Here is a 22,085-nt window from a genome sequence, read left to right as displayed (position 1 = left end):
TGATTTTGGTCCCAGTTTTAAGTGTTCATTTTACCAGCAGCTATTGACTGGACTGCTTTTCCCTGCATTTCAAAATAGTATAAAAACAAATTGCAGAGAACTGAAACTTGATTAAGGCAGCTAACCTGCCACATTATGTCTGCTTCAAGTGTCATTATTTTAATTATTAATTACCACACAATGAAAATGTAAATCTGACAACCTCTTTTTCCCATTTGATGTGATTGTAAACATTTAGGTTATGCTTTGTCAAAGACTTAGTTTGATATGGTAATAATTTGCCTAGTTACCTAACTGTTTTGTGATGACTGCCCCAACGGTTGTTGGGTTAGGTCCATTTATGTGCTGAGCCACACTCTCTCTAAAGTTTGTTGGTTAATATCATCAACCCACAATGAGATATCAACAAGCTTTTGAAAACCTTTGATAAGCTTGGTCCAATAATAAAATACAAAAAGGTTGGTATGAATAAGACGTATGGTTAAAGACGAGATGTCAAAAATGTGTTTTTCAGAAAATTCAAAATGGCAGATAATTTTACAGCAGTCCCATCATGACGATTTGTGTGTCAAATAGCAAGTCAGTCAGACTTATGGTGTGATGGGTGTGTCCTTTCAGAAATAGAATTTTTGAGCCTTTCATTATAGCGCCCCCATCTGGCCACCTGGTGTTGTATTTCTTGAGCAGCATATGCACAAAACTTCCAATCATTAATGAAAATGTTAAGTGTTTAGGATCAAACATCTCACAGGAATTTGTGAAAACATTTTTAAAAAAAAAAAACTATGTCAAAGCAAAATAACAGGGTGTCAGGTCTTCAGGCTTGAACTCCTAATACGTATTGAGAAGTGATTTAAAAGATGTCACTGATTCTGCAAGTCTCAGATCATCAGACAGGAAGTTCCAGAGCTGTGGAACCCTGACTGGAAAGGCCTTGTCACTTTCAGGTTTGAACCAAGACTTCAGAAATGTGATAGGAATAGGATAATGGCAGGATTCTCTTTCTGTACGTTGTGTAAGTATCAGCACAATTCTGTCTGGTAAAATGGACCTAGTTAGCACAATGAAAACTACAAAAAGAATAAAACATTTAAACTAGTTTTTAAACCATTGCCTATCTTTACGTTGGGGTCTTCTTGAGATTAAAAACTACTTTAGTGGTGCATACAGAATTAATAAACAGATCTGAAATTAATTTAGACTGTAATTCTGGGGCCCCAGGGGCACATTTGCTTGGTTGGTAATCCATCTTTGGCCCTGATAAAGGTCTGAAGACTGATAGTTTGGCTTTTTGATAAAATGCCTTGCTTTTTCAAACTTAACATTAAAAGCAGACATTGTGCCCACTGGGATAAACTTCCTGACCCAACTTTCAAGTCTCAGCAAGTTACAAACAAGAAATAACTGGAAACCTCTGGCTGCTGAGAAGTTGGGACATACACATTCATAAATATAAAATATTACAGCCACACTAAAAAATGGTGAACTGCGATGTTGTGTTTATACCAAATCGCATTTATTTTAGTCATGTGAATAAGAAAAATTCTTCCAGAAAATAAAGAGCTCTTGGTGAGCCTCAGTTAAAGGTAATAATGAAAGTTGCAGAGTAACTGTATGTTCACACCAAAAGCTGACAGAGCTGCAAAGGCAACAGGTCTAATTTCAATGGACATGTGGTGACTAGCGTTTTGAGGTGCAAAACCGATGAGTGGCAGCGGTTTGGCGAATTGAGCTGCAAATGAAAGCTGAAGACTGGATAACTTTATGCTAATTAGCTATGACACGTTTGAGCTGCAAATGACCAGCAACCAATTGGAATGTAGATGTCCATCGCTTGTGTGGAACATCCTCGGAAACTTTTAGTTCCTACCACACATTTGTTCCTACTTCAAAACAAGCAGCAACCTGTCAAACTGATCTATGTTCAGCCTGAAGTAGCGCTGGAACCTCTCCCCATCCAGCCGCAGCTCCCGCACCAGCCGATGATATTCCCTGTGCTGTTCAGGCCCCGGAGGATATCGTGAACCCAGACCTGACAGCGGCTACATCCACGAAGGTACCACACGGCAGCAGTGTCTTCTTCCATGTTGAATCAATACACAAGTGTGGACAAGCGCACGTACTTACACAATTTCTTTGTGTTCTGGAACGCTTGTTATTAGCGGGAATGCAATTCATTTGCTCTCCTTACCACCAGTTTAACTAATCGCACTGTAGGCACTCAAACCCAAACCACTGACAGTGTTTCCCCTAGGTTTACAGCTTTTGGGGGGAATAATATCTAAAAATGTTGCTCATTTTCAGTTCGGGTTTGGCCCACTTGACATGCTGCTGTGTTGTGCTATGGCCTATTCAAGTGCTGGAATTTGTTATTTACGCAACACAGGCTGTGTGTGTTTAATGTTCAATGTCAGACTTACTTAGACTTTTTATTCTGTTTTCATTGTCCAAATGTGAAAGTTTCTGTACTCAGGCAAATGCACGAAGTCACATTTCTGTGCTCCAGCCAGTAACCCGCTTTGCGGCTCCTTTAAATTGAGAAGCATTATCAAACTTTCAGAATTTGATGTCTTGAGCGACTTGAGCTGCTTTCACTGCCACAAATATTTTACCAGTGGCGCTGCTAGAGCGAATTCAGCTATTTTGCAGCTCTGGCAGCTTTGGTGTGGACGTACAGTAACAGTAACAACTGTGCCTCCTTCATGTAATCCTTTTATTGTTGGAAAAACACTCTTCTTATTGTGCATGTTATTTGTATTTCAAGACACTGTGCTTATTTTGAGGAGAGCAGGTTGTTTGTTTAGAGTTGTTCTAGTGCGTGGTGAGAAAAGGATGGACAGCTGGACGGCTGAATGCAAGCAAAGATAGTGCTGCATGAGTGGATGAGTGCAGCAGATGGATGAGTGGGTGTTCGCGTTGACTCGGTTACTCATTAGCTATAGATATTTCTGTCCTTCAGCAGCGCTCCTCTCTTTCTACCTCTGTCAGTCTGAAAAGACACAGGTGGGCTGTTTGTCCACCTGCGTCTTTGTCACTCTGTCCAACTCATCAATCCTACAGCTTCAGTGTTGTTATTATTACTGTACACTAAGTTTTACAAAAGATGTAATTATGGATGTAAATCCAGGTATAGAAAGAAAGGGTAATACTAACCAGTTGTGCTTCCTCCCACCTCTCCCTGTTCTCTTCCATCAGCAGATTGCTGACTGACTGCACAAAGTTCTGGAAGACAGAGAGAAAATGTTTCACATGATGGCACATGGTCAGACCTGAAGGTATTCACAGGATAAGGCTGGTAATAGTCTCTTTATTTCTTCTGTCCATTCTTCTGTATGTATCATAATATTGATACATAGGGAATATATTATATTCTATTCCTCTGTTTGAGTAATGTTTCCTGAAAAACTACAGTGACCCGTTTTTAAGGATGTCCAAAACCAAACCAACCAAAAACACTATCAAACTGCACTACAGTACATATATTCACATGTATTAAGAATGACCTACTCATAAAAACATACCATACAGCCACTTGTTTTCAAAAACTCCACAGCAGTATCTTTCACAATAAAAAAAAAAAATAGAATATCAACCTCATCCGTTAAAGCTGGGGTAGGCAGTTTTATTTTGGTGTCACTGGCCAAAAATCCCATAATGACCTTTAAGCATATTGTATTTCAAGTGGACTAAGAAAAAAATAGACGTCTGCACCTCCTCTTGGCTCTGTTTTCAGGCATTAGAAAATCTAGCAGATGAAGGGAGACCTTAGCCAATCACAGGTCATTTCAGAGAGAGGGCATTCCTATTGGCTATTTTATAAACACAGATGAACATGCACATCCACCTTGGTGAAAGCTTGAGTCAATGGCCTGAAGTCCTGAAGAGAAAGTTGCTATTCCAGCATTGGCAACAACTGCCTATACTCCAAAGCAACCCCAAAAAGGAAGACTGACTTATCAAAGAGAGTCACATTCTCACTCTGACCTCATTACATATCAACTTTGGTTATGGACTTTCCACGTCAACATATAACGTGCAAGGTACCCTGGGTGCGTTGGTTGTTGACGTTGTGGGACGGCATGTCAACTTAAGCCTGTTACAAGCTTTGTCTGTTTTCAAAATACACCTCCATTTTCATAGGAAATGTACAGTTTTCATACAGCCTCTTTGTCAGTACAACACTGCAATTTGACATGTGTTTCCTTCAACAACACACTCATGTGGTAGGGTTCAGGCAAAAAGAACAGGGTTTGGCTTTACAATGACACAGGACATGAACACCGGCCTCTCAGGTGAAAGTCAGTGGTTACTGGACCCATCCACCCCACTCAGAACCCCCCCCCCCCCCCCCCTCCAAGTTGTTGTCCCGCAACATTTCCTCCTGACGCCACCAGGTGCTGTTACACAATAATGGCGACCAGCCGTGTATCACGCCGACATGCCTGACGCTGGAAGTCACTGCCAAGCTCTGTATCTCACAACTTCGGAGCAAGACTGGCCTGAAATATCGGCATGTTTCAGAGATGGAGAGAAAATGTTGCTCATAGTTTAGCCTTCTGCTAACCAGAGCTGAGGGCATATGACTGCCATTTCATGTTCACATTTATGTAGCTAATGTTAACTAGAACCTCGGACCACAACGCTCCCTGCCGCTACGGACCATCTCGCTGGGAGAAGAGGGGGCAGAAGCTCTAGGGACACACCTGTGTCAGTGGCAGTTGCACCCCACATCCAGCCAGCGCAAACCCCTGCTCCCAGGGACAAAACAGCTCTACCAGATAAGCAAACTTTCTGTTGCTGCTGTGTCAAAGGATAAATGTTCATCTAGTGGGAGGGGCTTAGGACAGAGAGGTGAGAGCTGACGGAAGAGGGTGTATTTTCAAATTCTGCCATTTTCCTTGCCTTTTCAAGATTTCTGCCTACCCCAGGTTTTTTTTAGGTTTTTTTTTGTCATCATATGGTTACACCAATACTTGAAATTCTAACAGTTCCTGCTTCTGAGCCGTGTTCCTCTAAATCTGACCAATCCTTGCTATAAAATGTAATCATGTATCAGAGTTTTCACCTTAACTGTAATATTGTTAGGGTAATATACACCCTCAAACCGCATTACAAACAGCAGTAAACTCATATATCAATTCACCCTCATGTCTGCACTGCTGGGACTGTAGTATGCCCTCCTGAAAATCTCTGTCATGTTCTTCAGCACGTCCACGATGGCCAGCAGGTCCCCACTGTAACTGGTCCCATCACTGGATGTCACCCTGAGCTTGGTCATCACCTCTGAAACTCCATCTCCCACAAGGCCACGCTGTGCTTTGGACAAATGTTCCCGAGTCTAACAGAGAAAATGGGTGCTGTTAGTTTTGACAGCAAGTGATCAACACCTTTGTGCCTTAAGAAGCAAATTTGAGAAGCCATAATCAATGTTTTCACTTGGTTATTTTACTTTGAGGCTACCAAGAGTGTAAAAGAAAAAACTTCTTGATGCTCACCAAAGTCTGTATACTGCGATAGTCATTGGAAATGCATTTCATATAGGTGGGATTCTCCCAGTAGGCGATGCCCTCTTCGTCCAGGGTGCAGCGGCGCAGGATAAGCCCTGTGTGAGATCGCATGAATATTTATCACCACAGTGTGTTTCTAATCCAACTCCTAAAACTACCAGTGGACACACGCGTCTTCCGGATGGTCAGGTGTGAGCTCACCCATGGCATTGGGAGGACAGCGTACTGCGGCAGTATCCCCAGCTGGAGTCATCTTCCATACAACATTGGAGAAGTTGTCCTCGCCACATATTTCATGAGGTTCTGTTCACAAAAGGAGAGTCAATGAGCATCATGCAAGGTATCAACATATAGGCTATCATGGAAAACTGGTTACAGTTGGGGTAAAGACAAAAAAGTGCAGAAAAAGGCAGCTCAGCGAACCATGTTGCTACCACTGACCTGGGCATCTCTTTTCATTACAGCGCCTGACCTCTTCTCGTTCTCCAGGACAGGGCTGCCCTCCAAAAAAGGGCCCATAACAAATCCTGTTTCTCTGCTGGCTCCCCCCTCCACAGGTTTTAGAACAGCCTGACCACAAAGACCACGGCTGCCACTTGCCATCCACTGACAGAATGCAAACAGCAACAGTGTTAGACAGGACTTTATCAAGCACAACAAAACACACACACATCAGTCATACAAACAGATCATTTCAGCGTTTTAATAGTTTCTGCTCCATTTAGTACAAATTATATATCATTTACATTGACTGCAGACTGTTTTTTTTAAAACACATTGTACTGTGTTGAATTTTTAGTATTTATATCCCCGGAGCATAAAAATTAACTAGCAAAGACTTGAAATTTGCTTCATGCAATTCATTGATAATTCATAGCATTCTGAAATTAATGAAAACCGAACAGTCTGGAAGGCAGGAACATACATTCATCACTTCAAACCACTATGAAACACTGCTAAGAAAAACACTAACAAAGAAAAGTTTGTTTGATTTGTAGAGAATGTGGAGTTTGGTGAAAGGCAGCTACACAAAATATCATTGACTGATATCAGCACCATAAAAGACATGAAAATTAAAGATTCATGGTAAAAAATATCACTGTATAACCAGACAATACAAATTATGGACAAAAAACAACAACAACGAGGTGACACCATTGCCATGTCTTGAAAAACACAATATGTTCAGCTTTGAAAGCTTCATAAGCTATTCTAACTTATTTTTAGATGCCTATAGTCATGCTCCTTGTCTGCATAATGAATCATCAACAAGACACCAGCACACCAGTAGAGTCAACACAAGTGCCTCAGCAAACAATAACTGTTACATTGTCATTCATTCATTAATTTTCTGTTCTTATCCTGATGGGGGTCACAGGGGGCCGGAGCCTATCCAAGCTGACATTGGGCGAGAGGCAGGGTACACCATGGACAGGTCGCCAGACTATTACAGGGCTGACACATAAGGCCCGTTTCCACCGCAGGAACTTCGGGGTAATTTTACGGGGCCAGGGCCATTGGTGCGTGTCTCCATCGCAGGAACCACCCCCGAAGGACAGAGTTCAAGTCCCTGCCTTGGAGTAGGTACTCAGAACGGCCCTGAGAAACTCCTGGCTGGGGCTTGGGGTTTACTTGGTTCTGATTGGATATACTCAAGACGGGATGTGACGTCAACAGAAAGCGGCAAAATAGCCGGCATTTTTAAAACTCAGTAGACGAGGGTTAGCTCGTTCATAGCTTCAGTAACTCAATAAACGGTCCGTGAAAAAAATATTTTTTCCAGCGGATGTCTTAGTTACAACATGATTGAGCTAGCAAAGCAGTTTTGTGTTGCTATGTGTGGTATTTATTAAGTTTTGGGAAATCACGATGTCTAGAAAGCTGCAGCTGACAGGGACAGCTAACAACAGCAGCAAAGCTAACATCAGAACGTCATCTGTTAAAAGCCTCCAATTGTCGGATATGACATGAAACTACTCCAGTTAGCTCAGTCATGTGGTGACTAAGACATCTGCTGGAAAAAAAAAATTTCACGGACCGTTTATTGAGTTACTGAGTATTACAGACACCGCTAAGGGCTAACAGCTAACGGCGTCCCTACTGTCCCTATGCCCCTATGTCGCCCTGGTCAAAATGGTTGCGCAATGATTACATCATATCCAGAGCCCGGTAACTTTACAGGAACCTTCCTCCTACTCCGATCTCTCAGTGGAGACACAGTGGTTGAGAGGGCCGAGCGAGAGGACGTTCCTGTAGTAGTTCCTGCCCCCCAAATAGTACCAGGAATTTCTTCAGTGGAAACGGGCCTAATGAGACAGACAACCATTCATGTTCTCATTCACACCTAATTTAGAGTCAATTTACCAATTAACCTGCATGTCTTTGGACTGTGGGAGGAAACCGGAGTACCTGGAGAAAATCCACATTGACACAGGGAGAAAATACAAACTGCACAGAGGGGCTCCCACACCTGAGGGTTCAAACCCTCCACCCTGGATTTGAACCAGGAACACCTCTTGCTGTGAGGCCACTACAGACATACCTGTATTTTACATTTATGTGGATGTATTTCTGTGTGGATTTGCAGATGTATTTTTTCTGTGTGCATTTGTGGATTTTTTTTTCTGTTTATAATTTTGTGGCTCCTCCTGTGGACAGGTGTTGCAAATTAGTGTTTGCTATGAACACTAAATACAGCACATCTGGTTCTTGTGCATGTCTTTATCTAATAAGATACTGGCCAATTAAAACTATAACTTTGCCTGAATTTAAAACAACAGCAAATAATTTGAAAACAATCAATTTCAGTTTTCTGTACTTTAAAGTTTTCACTCTTTGTGCTTAAGACATATATGGTCTGTGCAAAAAAAAGACAAAAACACTACTGATAGTTTATAGTGTGCAGTATGAAAGTCAAATAACATTTTTTTTTTAATTATTTGAATGTAATTCGGCTTCTAAATGTCATCCTGTGTCTGAAATAATGAATCTGGTTTGTTGCATTCTGGAATCGTCTCCCCTTTATGCTTTGTAGGAAATGTGCCTTTATTTAATGGCCTGTCACCTGCATCTACTTAAATCGTTCCCACCCTACTGGATCAAACATACAAAAAACACTGGCACGGTCCTTTGAAGTCACACGTCAAACCATGTAGCATAGCTTAGACATTTCATTCATCAAGCCAACACCCTGTGCCAATTGTGTGTTCAAAGGATTTTGATTGTGTATGCAGTCCCAAGGCAAATTATTCAGTAACTAAAGAGCCACATCTTAAAACAGAAACAGAAAAGACCTGCTGTACACATCCATCCTGAGAGATTCTAGTAATTCTGTTGTGAAATATCTCTTTCATACCCGGGCACTCCCCAAGGAAGCAGTCAACAGTCTCCAGCCATTCTCCTCTGCACTCTGAGCCTCCATACGAGGGGCCGTTACATTCCCTGGTTCTCTGCATGGTCCCATTAGAGCAGGAGGCGGAGCAGGAGCTCCAGCTGGACCACTCATTCCACACTCCATCCACTGAGAGTGGCCAGGGTCACCAATAGGAGGCAAACAGAAAAGAAAGGACATGGAAAAATGTCACTTATTTGGTGCAATATGGATAATACACTATATTATCATAGATATTGTAATAATAAAATTAAGGTGCATTTCATGAGTGCACTTCCACATGGTCCTCACTGCTGAACATTTCTACTCTGACATATCAAATCTGCTTGTATTCTTTGTGTAGTTGTAATTCAGAGTGTGAAAGGTACTGATGTACATTACACACTGTAGTGTTTTGTTTAGGTCAAATGTTGTGGTAACCTATGGACCAGCTTTGCAGGTTCAGTGATCTTAAAACCAACATTTTCAATGAAGTTGGGGGGCAAAGTGTTTATAACTTTCCCAAGTAGTCACACTTGAAGGCAGGGAAAAAAGCCCATCATCATGGTGGGATCATATATGATGAATCATCTCAAAGGCATTCCTGGCATTCGTTGGACTGTACACATACAGTAAGAAAAGGGCACAAGTAGTTGTATAAATGGCTGGATACAGTCATGATTCTGTTTATTCTACATAAGGTGTCTGGTTGTCTGACTCACAGGATGTAGACTGAGCATTTAAGATTGTCATTGGCCCACTATTTTGAGAAAGAATTCTCCTCCCGTTCCACTATCTGTGTGTTACAATTTCATAATCCCTGTCGCTACGTGAAACAACAACAGCAACAACAACCTCCAGGCTAGTAACCTATACCCTGGCAAGTTCTGACAAAGATATCGGCCGTGCCATAGGGCAGGCCTGTTTGTTCTTTTGGTAAAAAGTTGTAAAGATATACAAATGTTTAGGATATCTGCTGTCTAACAGGGCCATTCTTGCATGTTTGCCCACTGGTTATGGAAAAGTTTAATATTCCAAGCATGGCCTATTGTCTTAGTGAGCTAGCAAGAGTAAACACTGAGACACTGTGTAAAATTGCCATGGTAGATGGTAATGGTAAATGTCCTCAGGAAGTGTGCCAGGCTTTGAAGCCAATTTGCATAGTGGCCAAACAGTGAAATTACATCTGTCACATGATGCCCTGCAGACTAAAAAGACTTGAATGACTAAAAAGACGTCTGTAAATCAGGGGACACATTTTTTGAGCACTTTGCACCGCCCAATATAATTATGACTGGTTTAAAAAAAATACAAACAAGTAATTTTTGACCCTTAGAGCAGAATTATGATGGGTTCAGCCAGACTAGGGTTGGGTTGGTATGAGAAAAAAAAAAACGGTCCGTTTTTTGTAAAAAAAAAAAAACCTGCATCAAGTCGGTAATACTGGATTTTCTCCACTTGGGGGCGCAATTGACTCATTTAAAATAAAAAACGACCTTAGGACAACAGAGTGACAGTAACAAGTTGTTTCTTTTATTCCTTACAAATAAATTTTGCAGCTTACTCAATCAGTGCAAACAAGGGTTGCCTCTTTCATCTGGCTCAAAGCCAAAGTGTTGCCATAGTGGCGCATTCCTTGATTTCGTCAAGACTAAATTGTCCGCTATTATCGACTCCCCGTCACTATTAAACAAACTCCAGGCTACAGAAGAGGTGCATGCGCACTCGCACCTCCTAGCTCAGTCCCCGCCCCACCCCCCTCTCTCTCCTGCTTGCTGTGCGCTCGGTGAAGAGGCAGACACAGGTGCTCACAGACTCGGGCTTACTATAAGCGGAGCGGACTACGTGTAAAAATGTCAGTGAAAAATCCCCGCGATGTGAAAAATACATGCCGAACAGTCTTTTGTGTGACACTGGTGCGCGGCGTGGAGTCCACGTGGTCGTGCTTTGCGCACACAGGGCTTGCGGACGTCCACTTTTACCGGGCGGATCCCCGCGGGGTACGCTCCGCATACGTTCTGCCCGAGTATGCAGTCCGGTCGGTCTCAAAAAATAAAACCCGGTCCAAGACAGAGTACCGGACTGAATTGGTATTACCGAGAACCGACCCAACCCTAATCCAGACTGTTCTCCAACCCTTTCTCCACATACATCTATAGGCCACAGTCATTTATTTTGGAATACAAATTAATGAAAAGCCCCTTGTGGTCACAGGGATTAACATGCTCCCTTGCCAACCCATGGATGCTTTAAGTACATCTTTAGGTTTAACCCTTTTGTTTGAATTTTTTGTAACATTTGATTATTATTTTTTTTTTTTTTTGATAAATAAGTAATGAATGTGTTCCTTACCTGGACAGACAGCTATGTTGCAGAATTTGGTCTGTTTCTCTGGGCCCTCACAGGGATCTCCCCCAAACTGTGGGGGGGTGCAGGTTCGTGTCCGTGACCTGTAACCTCGGCCACAGGTCGATGAACACAAACTCCACGGTGACCACTCGTCCCAAGCGCCGTGCACTGCAATCAGAGCAGCTAGGGTATGATTTATAGACAGACAAACACAGGCCCCCTGGATACACCTGAACAATATGAGAGAGAACTTCACTGATAGCTGACTGCTATAGCTGACTGCTATAAGTTACCCTGCTGTTTAGCTTTACTGGGATCATGTATGCTGATTCATGGCCCTGCGATAATGTTGCCTTCTAAGTTGAGGAGTCTCCCTGCCTGTCTGCATGTAGGAGAGCCTGAGAACCCTGCAGAATCTCTGTTACTATAGGGGGAGTGACTCTAAACTGCAGGCAAAGTGAGGGTGGAAACCAACCCAGGGGCTGCCAAGTGCCTGAGGAGGGGAGTCACGTGGATCTTGTATGGGTGAGGCAAGGTCCAGGAGAGGGCTGGGCGAGCGCAGGAAGTTGGCAGTGGGGGAAGCATGGGGGGACGGGGCTTACCTGGACAAACAGCAGAGTTGTTGCAGGGTCTCTGCTCTCGCAGTGGCCCACTACACTGGGTGCTGTAGGAGGAGGACACACAGAAACGAGTGCGACTCTGCCAGCCCTCCCCACACGTGGCAGAACACACACTCCACGCTGACCACTCCTCACCTGAAGCTGAGTCTACTGAGGAGGTAGGGTGGGTAAAGGATAGGAGGATAGAGGGAGAAAAAAGAGGAAAAGGAAAGGAGAGGGCCATAACTAATTACCATGCAGGATGCAGCCTCTGTGGCCAAAAGAGGAAGGGTTGTGGTGTGATAAAGGGTGGATTCTAGCTGAGCCACATTTTAAAGGCCGCCTCCTTCGAAGGCCTCAAAGGTTCCTCCAAATGTGGCTGATACATGAGGCCTTATTTTGCAGGCGTATCTGGTGGTCCTTGATGGCCCTCAGTATTCCAAATTATTGGTCACTTGAAAATACAATGATACGAACTTGTCTGTAGACCATCTCATTTGGAAAGGACCTGCAGGTCCAGCCCAACAAACCCCTAAAGCTGCATCCTTCAAAGGAGGTGGCCCCTGAAATAGACCCCAGCTTCTGCTCTGCTTGTCCTTCTTCATCTGTGGGGCTCTGATGTCATATCCTTTGCATTAACTTCCAGGGGAAGTGAATGCCACTGGCTTAGGATATGTCAGTCATCTTTTTGATGGCCATGACTGCCGATTTGATGGGTCAGTTGACCAGAAAGGGAAAATTGGGCAGTCACAGCTGGGGAAGCAGGGAGAAGAGAACTAAACAGGAGGTGGGGAATCGGTTCGCAAATTAAAGTGATACTTCACACAAAGTCTATCTCTTATATCAAACCTGCACAACCTGTAGGCAAGAAAGGTTTGTACTTTTCCCCAAAGAACACTGGGTGTAGTCAGCTTAGATTCATATCAGTTACTATGAATTCCGAAAGTTTTTTGTGATGGACAAATGTCAAAAAGGAAGCCAATCCTGCAACAGGATCCACGCTCCCTGTATCCATCCATTTGCTCATTTTGTTAGATATGACTAAGCACTGACACGGATCCAAGCTGATCATAGCCTGTTGTCTCTCTGAAGAAATTAACCACAAACCTTTTACAGCCACCTTATGAGGTAATAGTCCAACATTTTGGGGAATACACATATTTGCTTTCTGTCCAAGGTTAGATGATAATATTGATAAACACTTTGTTGTCTCTGCGTTAGGTAGGGAGCTAAATGTGGCATGCTATGCCATTGTTCCAAAGGCCCATAATGCCAAAACTTCAACTGTCCAATAAATGTCCCATTCGTCCTAAAGCCAACTCTCCCAAACAGAAACACATGGATAATTATTATGCAGTATGATGTCACTGGACCTTCCTACTATGGCTAAGGTATGACCTGCCCTACTCTGCCTCTGATTTGCTCACCCTTACCCAGCAGGCCACCAACTGTATTAGATGTTGATATTTGGTTGAATTTGGATTTTGACACTGGGTAGACTCACAAGTCAGTCTTTAGACACTTTGCTTAACTAAAAACTGATGACTTTCTCCCTGATTTTGTGTTTAGATGGGCGGATACAATTTCAGAGTTTAAAAAACTCCCTACGTTGCAGAACCAATAGTAAATCTGCAGGGCGGTCCTTCGGTGGCTCACTGAACTCTTGTGCTTGTAAACATAGTCCCACTAGAAACACGTGTAGCGGTACAAAATAGCTCAGCCGTGCTCACAGAAAACGCCGTCAAAGTTAGTGGATGTTTGTCACATTTGCGGCGATACATTCTCGCCAACTAAAAGAAACAAACATAATCTTTTACAAGGCCATGACTCATCCGTCCAGCCGGACTATAGAGGGAATTGCCTTGTTGTTTACAAATACTTCCGGGTAGAAAACCAGCAGAGCTTTTAGCTATATATATATATAGCCTATATATCACATTTTTCACATCACTGTATCACCATTTGGACTAATCCGATGTTTGTAAAGTCTATAAACACAATGATTGAACAAACATTACTATTTCTGTGTGCACATTTAGCTGGGCTAACCGTTAGCTGTTAGCCCTGTTAGCTGTTAGCAGTGTCTGTAATAGGTAATAACTCATTAAACGGTCCATGAAAAAAATATTTTTTTCAGCGGATATCTTAGTTACAACATGATTGAGCTAGCAAAGCAGTTTTGTTTTGCTATGTGTGGTATTTATTCAGTTTTGGGAAATCACGATGTCTAGAAAGCATCAGTGGCTGCAGCTGACAGGGACAGCTAACACTAGCAGCAAAGCTAACATCAGGACGTCATCTGTTAAAAGCCTCCCATTGTTGGATACGACATGACACTACTCCAGTTAGCTCAATAATGTTGTAACTAAGACATCCACTGGAAAAAATATTTTCTTCACAGATGAGCACACGTTTGATGAAACGGAGTTAAATCTCTTGGCATCCATTTTCAAGCTCTCTGTGTGTTTGTTTCCTTGCGGACGAGAAAAGGAGGAGCGCACATTTCCGAGAAGGCGTGTCCTTTTCAAAAATGCAAGAGGCGTTGCTTTGTTGCCGGCCGTTTTCGCTGGTGTGTTAAACACACTTTAGAAAGGAGTGTCCCCAGACTATCAGAAGGCGGAGATCTCTGATTGTCTGGTGGCGAGACTAGACGTTGGGTGACAAAAATTCAACGTCTAAAGCCAACCACAATTTGAATACTGATGACAGACAATGTTGACCTTTTGTTGGTTTTAAATTGTGTTGTTAAAGGGATTGTGCACCCAAAAATGAAAATTCAGCTATTATCTACTCACCCATATGCCGACGGAGGCCCTGGTGAAGTTTTAGAGTCCTCACATCCCTTGCGGAGATCGGCAGGGGGAGCTGCTAGCACACCTAATGGCTGACGGTGCCCCAGACTAACATCCAAGAACACAAAATTGAAACCACAAAGTATCTTCAACATGCTCATCTGTAGTGATCCAAGTGTCCTGAAGCCCCGACATAAAAAGTTGTTTCGAAAAACGTCATTTGAACTCTGTTTTTAGCCTCACTGTAGCCTGTAGCTCTGACTGCTTCTCTGTGCTCCGCGTTCACGTGTGAGCGCGCTCAGGGTGATCGGTGATGCACGGTCTCTGAAGAGCAGCAATCTCGTCAGTACTGATGTCCAGATTTTCAAGTGCAGGCATCGCCAATTCCCAGTCTGAGCAGCAAAGACTTTCCTCGCCCGTTGGCATTGCTTTGCATTTGAAACAACTACACCACCAGGTTTCCAGTGCTCGACTCCGGTATTCTGTGGCTGGCTGAGGCTCATGAGCTGCTGCGGCTGCTTCGTCCATTAGCCTGAGTTCCGCGTCTGTATACTCGGGCTCAAACAAATACGGCTCCACAAAGAAATGCTGTTCCTCCTCAATTTCAAAGTCTTCAGACATGTTGGGCTGTTCTTTGCTAAAAGACCGTAGTGCAAATTATCTTTTAGGTACTGTGGTTACCGTTGTCTCTCCCTGCGGTGCACGTATCATGTGATGTATACACGGGTAAGCAAAGCTCATGCTTTCGCTGGTTTTTCAAAACAACTTTTTATGTCGGGGCTGCAGCAAACTTGGATCACTACAGATGAGCATGTTGGAGATACTTTGTGGATTCAATTTTGTGTTCTTGGACGTTAGTCTGGGGCGCTGTCAGCCATTAGGCGTGCTAGCCGCTCCCCCCGCCGATCTCTGCAAGGGATGTGAGGACTCTAAAACTTCACCAGGGCCTCTGTCGGCATATGGGTGAGTAGATAATGGCTGAATTTTCATTTTTGGGTGCACTATCCCTTTAAGCAACCAAAATCCAACATTTTCAAAACATCTAGTGCCAATGTCATCTTGACAAAGAATAATAATGTTTAGGCATAAGGTACAGAGAACAAAACTCAAGTACTGCAAAACATCATAATGTTAACATCCCAGCAAGGTGAAATTGTAACGTCGTTAGACATTTAAAATATCTTTAACCTGACTTTAATTCCAACCAAAATTTAATATCTGTGAGACGTAAGAATCCAATGTCTGTCTGACATCACACTGAAGTCTGGTGCCAGCTGGGAGTATTCTTACTCTGACCTGACCTTATCACTCCTCATGCCTCATCAGCAAACCAACCAATGAAGTACTAGCCAGTCAGTATCAGAGTAGGGAAGGTCTTCGCCATAGTTGGAGGGTCTAATGACATTGTTTAGCATAACAATTAGCCATATGCTTGTGTTTGGGAGAGTGCCATTGAAGAAACATTTCTTTAGAGAAATTAACACTTGTTTTCGGAATAACAGGCTGTCATACAAATGGGCTTTCTGTCCAATGGGACATTTCTGGACTATTTCGGCTTTGGAATTATGGGCAGTCCCAGAAGTGATTAGCCTAGTCAGTTTAGCATAAAGGGGGAAAAAGCTTGCCTTGCTTTCTCCAAGTTAAAAAAAGACGCAGTTGCATCACCCATAAAGTTTGATATCTATCGTGCACAAAACGCCAGGTAGTAGCTATTGTTCGCTAAGAAAAAGTTATAACATTTACTCTTTTTATACTTGAAAAGAGTAAGTGTAAGTAAGTTTTTTTTAGCGAACAATAGCTACTACCTGGCGTTTTGTTGTCATGGAAGATACAACGTGTTCATTATTTAGCTTTAGAGGTGTTGGTGGATATATTTTTGAACTTCAGACAGAGCCAGCCAAGCTGTTTCTCCCTGTTTCTTGTCATTATTCTAAGCTAGGCTAAATCCATCCTGATTTTAGCTCCATATTCACCACACGAACTGGTATCTAACTCTTAGAAAGAAAAGGTAACAAATAAGCATATGTTCCAGTTTGTTGAACTATTTCCTCCATCCTGCAGAGGATGGAGTACTTGCTTCTGGTGATTTTGGGTGGAGTATCACTTTAACAGAGAGGGAGGACTCCATTAGATATAGTGTTTTACAGACAGGGCACAGTGTCCTGTTATGACCTCACATTAATACAATTTCACTATGTTCAGTCAGGGTCCATGTTGGAATTAGTCCGTTGCGGACGAGGCACTGCTTTGGGAGATTTTGATAGATGTGTGCATTAAATGTGAGTGCAACTCTCCTGTGTGTGGTTGTCATTGTGTGTATCTTGTACAAGTGTGGTGGTCACCCAAGCTGCCACAGTGACTGATGCATGGGATCCCTCTGCGTCCCGTTGTCTTACCTGTCTGAGGGTTCTGCTGTCCACTGCGGGGCTTGTCTACGTCATCGCGCTTGCGGCTGTCCACCGAGCGAAGCGATTGGCTGCGAGAGAGATGGCGGCCTTTGCCTAAAGGGGGTGAGGCAAGGCCGGGGGGGAGGAGGGGGCGGGGGTTAGCAACCAGAGGTCCTTCATTAATGGCTTATATTTGGGACACAACCGTGACGTGATTGGTCACCCAGAACAGCATCAGCCAAACTTGGGACTTTTGTTGTGCTGTTGGTATTAATGTGCTGTAAATGTGTGCAGTGCTCATTTTATGTTTTCAGCTGGTGTATAATAATGTTTATCTGAGTCTTCAAATGCCTCTGATGGCATGGCTAAGTGAAAAAAAAACACAAACACATCTACAGTAATGACAATCTGCTGTTCGAGCTATTTGTCAGACAGAAACATACTGCTAGTTCTGTACAAATGAAGGAGAAACATTAAGTGAAAGCACTAAGGCTTCTCGGTAAATAGCTTCTACATAATAGAGCTCAGATGTTGATTTCCTGTGTCCTTTTAGCCATTTGTGAGTGTAATGATTTTGACATACTGTGCATGCATGGTCTTGAAAACGCTTGACCATGTCAATATAATTTCTCATCGATCAAAGTCCCCTTTCCAACATGCACTCCTTAAGTCAAAACACTGACTTATAGAGGATGGATACACAAACAGATGGACAAGACATACAAAAGAAAGTATAACAAAAAATAGCTGTGAAAACACACTTTGCACACACCACACACTCATAATTAACCACAAAGCGTTAAAGGGCAACTCTCTGACAGATAGATACGGATGTGTAGAAATATGAATGGAAGCGCACACAGAAGATGAGGAGCTCACCAGTGCAGGGCTGTGAGTTACACGGCCGGCCTTCTTCCACCACACCTTCACACAGGTAAGACTCTTCTGGAGGTGACTGACAGCTTCGGGTCCGAGTTTGAATCCCGCCTCCGCACTCACTGCTGCACTGCGCCCACTGACCCCACACACTCCAGCCACCTGGAGAAATACATGCCAAATCACAGCGGCCATTTATGAAGCATTTTTGTCAACCCCCGATCACAGAGTGGACAATATCAAAGACGTTCACAACGTCATCATTGTCAGGTGAAAGACCTGCATGTTTGTAGACAGAAATATATTTTGTCTTTCCTTATCCCTGTAATTATCTTTTGACCCCCTGGAGGGTCCCAGCCTCTATGTTGGAAAACACTGATATGTATCTCACTTCCAATATTTAAACTGCATTAAGTAGCGTATGTTTACTAGGGGTGCAAACAAATATGAATTATTCAGATACGCATAGATAATGCTCCGTGAACAGATGCAAGCATGATGCAGATATGTCAGAATGTAAACAAACAGACTATAGGAAACGAACATGGAGGGATTAGGCATGTCACAATACCAGTAAAAAATAATAATAAATTCATGTAACTATCCTTGATCCCTAATCCAACAGTAAAAAAACAAAAACAATAATAACACTTAAACATACACTCCTTTATTAAAAACATTTCAATTAAGTGTTATTTTAGTTTAATCTTTAATCCCTGATGAGCCGCCTCAAACGCAAACTACTAGTCTCTGTGGGTTCATGAGATTTGGTGGGCATGAAAACATATATTAATATATAGCCTAGGCCCTACAGTTTATTAACATATTTCTTCTCCATTGGTGATGTTTAGCACTCATACATGTAAGATGTGACAGTTGGTTTTTGTGGTAGGCTATTTGTCATGCCCAGTTGTGTAAGGTAGTAACAATGGGCCCTAGAGTACGCTATTGTGACAGGCCCTAGTGCGCCCTAGTTACTAGTTATACACACACACACACACACACACACACACAGTTAGGTGTATATATACAGTGTTGGATAAGGGTTACTTTAAAAGTAATAAAAGTACGTTACTGTGTTACTTTTTAAAAAGTAACCAGTTACTTTACTGCGTTACTCTCTGAGTAAAGTAACTCAATTACTTTAAAAGTACTTCCAACGTTACTCCCTGAGAAAAGTAACTCAAGCACTTTTAAAGTACTTTTGAGTATTCTACATTTCCTATTGGGCAATGGACCACAGGGCGCTAAGCCTACATTTTTCTGTCTACAAAATTAAAGTTATGGACCACTTGCCCTTCACTGAGATCCAATTCTCCCATCACAGCCGTCACTTTGACCAGTAGAAACACAGAACGATCTGCTGCCGTAGACAGCTGTGTGACAACAACACCCCAGCATTTTTAATATTTCCTCTAGGGATGTTACCACACAGAGTAAAAGGGGGAAATGATGGTGTGAAACAGCAGAGGCACTTTGTCAACCCGCTGAGTTAACGTTACTGTCACTAGCATCAAGCTAGCAAACAATGGTACATCCTCACGGTCGGACATAAAGTAATAACATTAACAAATAGCGGCGGGGCTTTTACTCACCACAACTGCAGAGGCTCCCAGCTTCATTTGAAACAAACTACATTATAGACGGTCCGTTATTTATTAATCCCTCTGTGTGTTTATATATTTACTTTTTATCCGCGCCGTTGTCTTTGTAAAGTTAACACATCGCACCGTCATTTCAAACTCAACACTTGTTTCAAATTAAAAGCCCCTTATAACTACTGCAGCCAGGCTGACTGAGAGTCAAAGCTCTATTGAGCCTTGTATTCCTTTAGCCCTTAGCAGGAATGATTTTATGAGCTTTTTTAATGACAAAATTCTAACTATTAGAGGCAAAATTCATGACCTCCTGTCCTCAGATAGTACCTATCTAACCTCAAACACAGCTGTAAATCCTAATATATATTTAGATTGCTTCTCCCCAATTTCTCTTCAAGAATTGATAGCAGTGATTTCTTCATCTAAATCATCAACATGTCTCTTAGACCCCATCCCAACTAGGCTACTTAAGGAGGTCTTTCCTTTAGTTAACACTCATATATTAGATATGATCAATCTATCCTTATTAACAGGCTATGTACCACAGTCTTTTAAGGTAGCTGTAATTAAACCTCTACTAAAAAAGCCCACCCTGGATCCAGAGGTGTTAGCCAACTATAGACCAATATCTAATCTTCCCTTTCTGTCAAAGATCCTTGAGAAAGTAGTCGCAGACCAGCTGTGTGATTTTCTCCATGAAAATAATTTATTTGAGGAATTTCAGTCAGGATTTAGAGTGCATCATAGCACTGAGACAGCACTAGTTAAAATTACAAATGACCTTCTGATTGCTTCAGACAAAGGTCTCTGTACTTGTTTTATTAGATCTTAGTGCGGCGTTTGACACAATTGACCATCAAATTCTGCTACAGAGACTGGATCACTTAACTGGCCTAAAAGGTTCTGCACTGAGCTGGTTTAAATCTTATTTATCTGATCGTTTTCAGTTTGTTGACGTTCATAATGAATCATCCTTACGTACCAAAATTTGTTTTGGAGTTCCGCAAGGTTCTGTGCTCAGACCAATCCTATTTACTCTATATATGCTTCCTTTAGGTAACATCATTAGAAATCACTCTATAAATTTCCATTGTTATGCGGATGATACTCAGTTGTATTTATCGATGAAGCCAGAAGAAAGTAATCAATTAACTAAACTCCATAACATAACATAAAAACTTGGATGAGCACCAATTTCCTGATGTTAAATTCAGACAAAACTGAAGTTATTGTTTTTGGCCCCAAACAACTCAGAGACTCTTTATCTATTTGATCAAGATTTGTCTTTTAATTCTCATTTAAAACAAACCTCACGGACTGCATTTTTTCATCTGCGTAATATTGCGAAAATTAGGCCTATCCTGACCCGAAAAGATGCAGAAAAATTGGTCCACGCTTTTGTTACCTCTAGGCTGGATTACTGTAACTCTCTATTATCAGGTAGCTCTAGTAAGTCCTTAAAAACTCTCCAGCTAATTCAGAATGCAGCAGCACGTGTACTAACAGGAACTAAGAAACGAGATCATATTTCTCCTGTTTTAGCTTCGCTGCACTGGCTCCCTGTAAAATCCAGAATTGAATTTAAAATCCTACTGTTAACTTATAAAGCTCTAAATGGTCAAGCTCCGTCATATCTTAGAGAGCTCATAGTGCCATATTATCCCACCAGAACACTGCGCTCTGAGAACGCAGGGTTACTCGTGGTCCCTAAAGTCTGCAAAAGTAGATCAGGAGCCAGAGCCTTCAGCTATCAGGCTCCTCTCCTGTGGAATCATCTTCCTGTTACGGTCCGGGAGGCAGACACCATCTCCACATTTAAGACTAGACTTAAGACTTTCCCCTTTGATAAAGCTTATAGTTAGGGCTGGCTGAGGCTTGCCCTGTACCAGCCCCTAGTTAGGCTGACTTAGGCCTAGTCTGCCAGAGGACCCCCCTATAATACACCGGGCACCTTCTCTCCTTCTCTCTCTCTCTCTCTCTCTCTCGTGTCCTATTACTGCATCTTGCTAACTCGGCCATTCTGGATGTCACTAACTCGGCTTCTTCTCCGGAGCCTTTGTGCTCCACTGTCTCTCAGATTAACTCATATCACAGCGGTGCCTGGATAGCGTGACGTGTGTGGTTGTGCTGCTGCCGTGGTCCTGCCAGATGCCTCCTGCTGCTGCTGCCATCATTAGTCATTAGTCATACTTCTACTGTTATTATACACATATGACTATTGTCAGACATGTATACTGCCAGATATTAATACATACTTTCAACATATTGTACCACAGTATCCAGAACTATAACTATAATATTACTACTTTCAATAATGTTGTTGTAAGCTACTGTTATTACCTGCATCTCTCTGTCTCTGTCTCTGTCTCTCTCTCTGTCTCATTGTGTCATGCGGATTACTGTTAATTTATTATGCTGATCTGTTCTGTACAACATCTATTGCACGTCTGTCCGTCCTGGAAGAGGGATCCCTCCTCAGTTGCTCTTTCTGAGGTTTCTACCGTTTTTTTTCCCCGTTAAAGGGTTTTTTTTGGCGAGTTTTTCCTTATCCGCTGTGAGGGTCCTAAGGACAGAGGGATGTCGTATGCTGTAAAGCCCTGTGAGGCA

At 42.5% G+C, this 22,085-nt stretch overlaps 1 protein-coding gene across 11 annotated transcripts in view; it reads right to left on the bottom strand.

Moving 5' to 3' along the window:
- Positions 1 to 22,085, bottom strand: part of adgrb1a (adhesion G protein-coupled receptor B1a) — a 264,518-nt gene that overhangs the window by 110,320 nt on the left and 132,113 nt on the right. For 5 of the 11 annotated variants that reach the window (XM_033641591.2, XM_033641585.2, XM_033641592.2 and 2 more), the window contains exons 3-12: positions 17,884 to 18,042; positions 17,014 to 17,118; positions 11,829 to 11,996; positions 11,230 to 11,409; positions 8,863 to 9,027; positions 5,949 to 6,113; positions 5,709 to 5,810; positions 5,496 to 5,602; positions 5,144 to 5,338; positions 3,154 to 3,222 (exon numbers count right to left, since the gene is read on the bottom strand). In XM_033641591.2, coding sequence (XP_033497482.1) covers positions 3,154 to 3,222; positions 5,144 to 5,338; positions 5,496 to 5,602; positions 5,709 to 5,810; positions 5,949 to 6,113; positions 8,863 to 9,027; positions 11,230 to 11,409; positions 11,829 to 11,996; positions 17,014 to 17,118; positions 17,884 to 18,042 — 1,415 coding nt within the window. The remainder of the gene's footprint in view (positions 1 to 3,153; positions 3,223 to 5,143; positions 5,339 to 5,495; positions 5,603 to 5,708; positions 5,811 to 5,948; positions 6,114 to 8,862; positions 9,028 to 11,229; positions 11,410 to 11,828; positions 11,997 to 17,013; positions 17,119 to 17,883; positions 18,043 to 22,085) is intronic. The other 6 variants (XM_033641588.2, XM_078171998.1, XM_078171997.1 and 3 more) reach the window with 4 other exon arrangements.

This window comes from Epinephelus lanceolatus, chromosome 10, assembly GCF_041903045.1.
Source record: "Epinephelus lanceolatus isolate andai-2023 chromosome 10, ASM4190304v1, whole genome shotgun sequence".
NCBI lineage: Eukaryota > Metazoa > Chordata > Actinopteri > Perciformes > Serranidae > Epinephelus > Epinephelus lanceolatus.
This window is presented reverse-complemented; position numbering and strand designations above follow the sequence as displayed.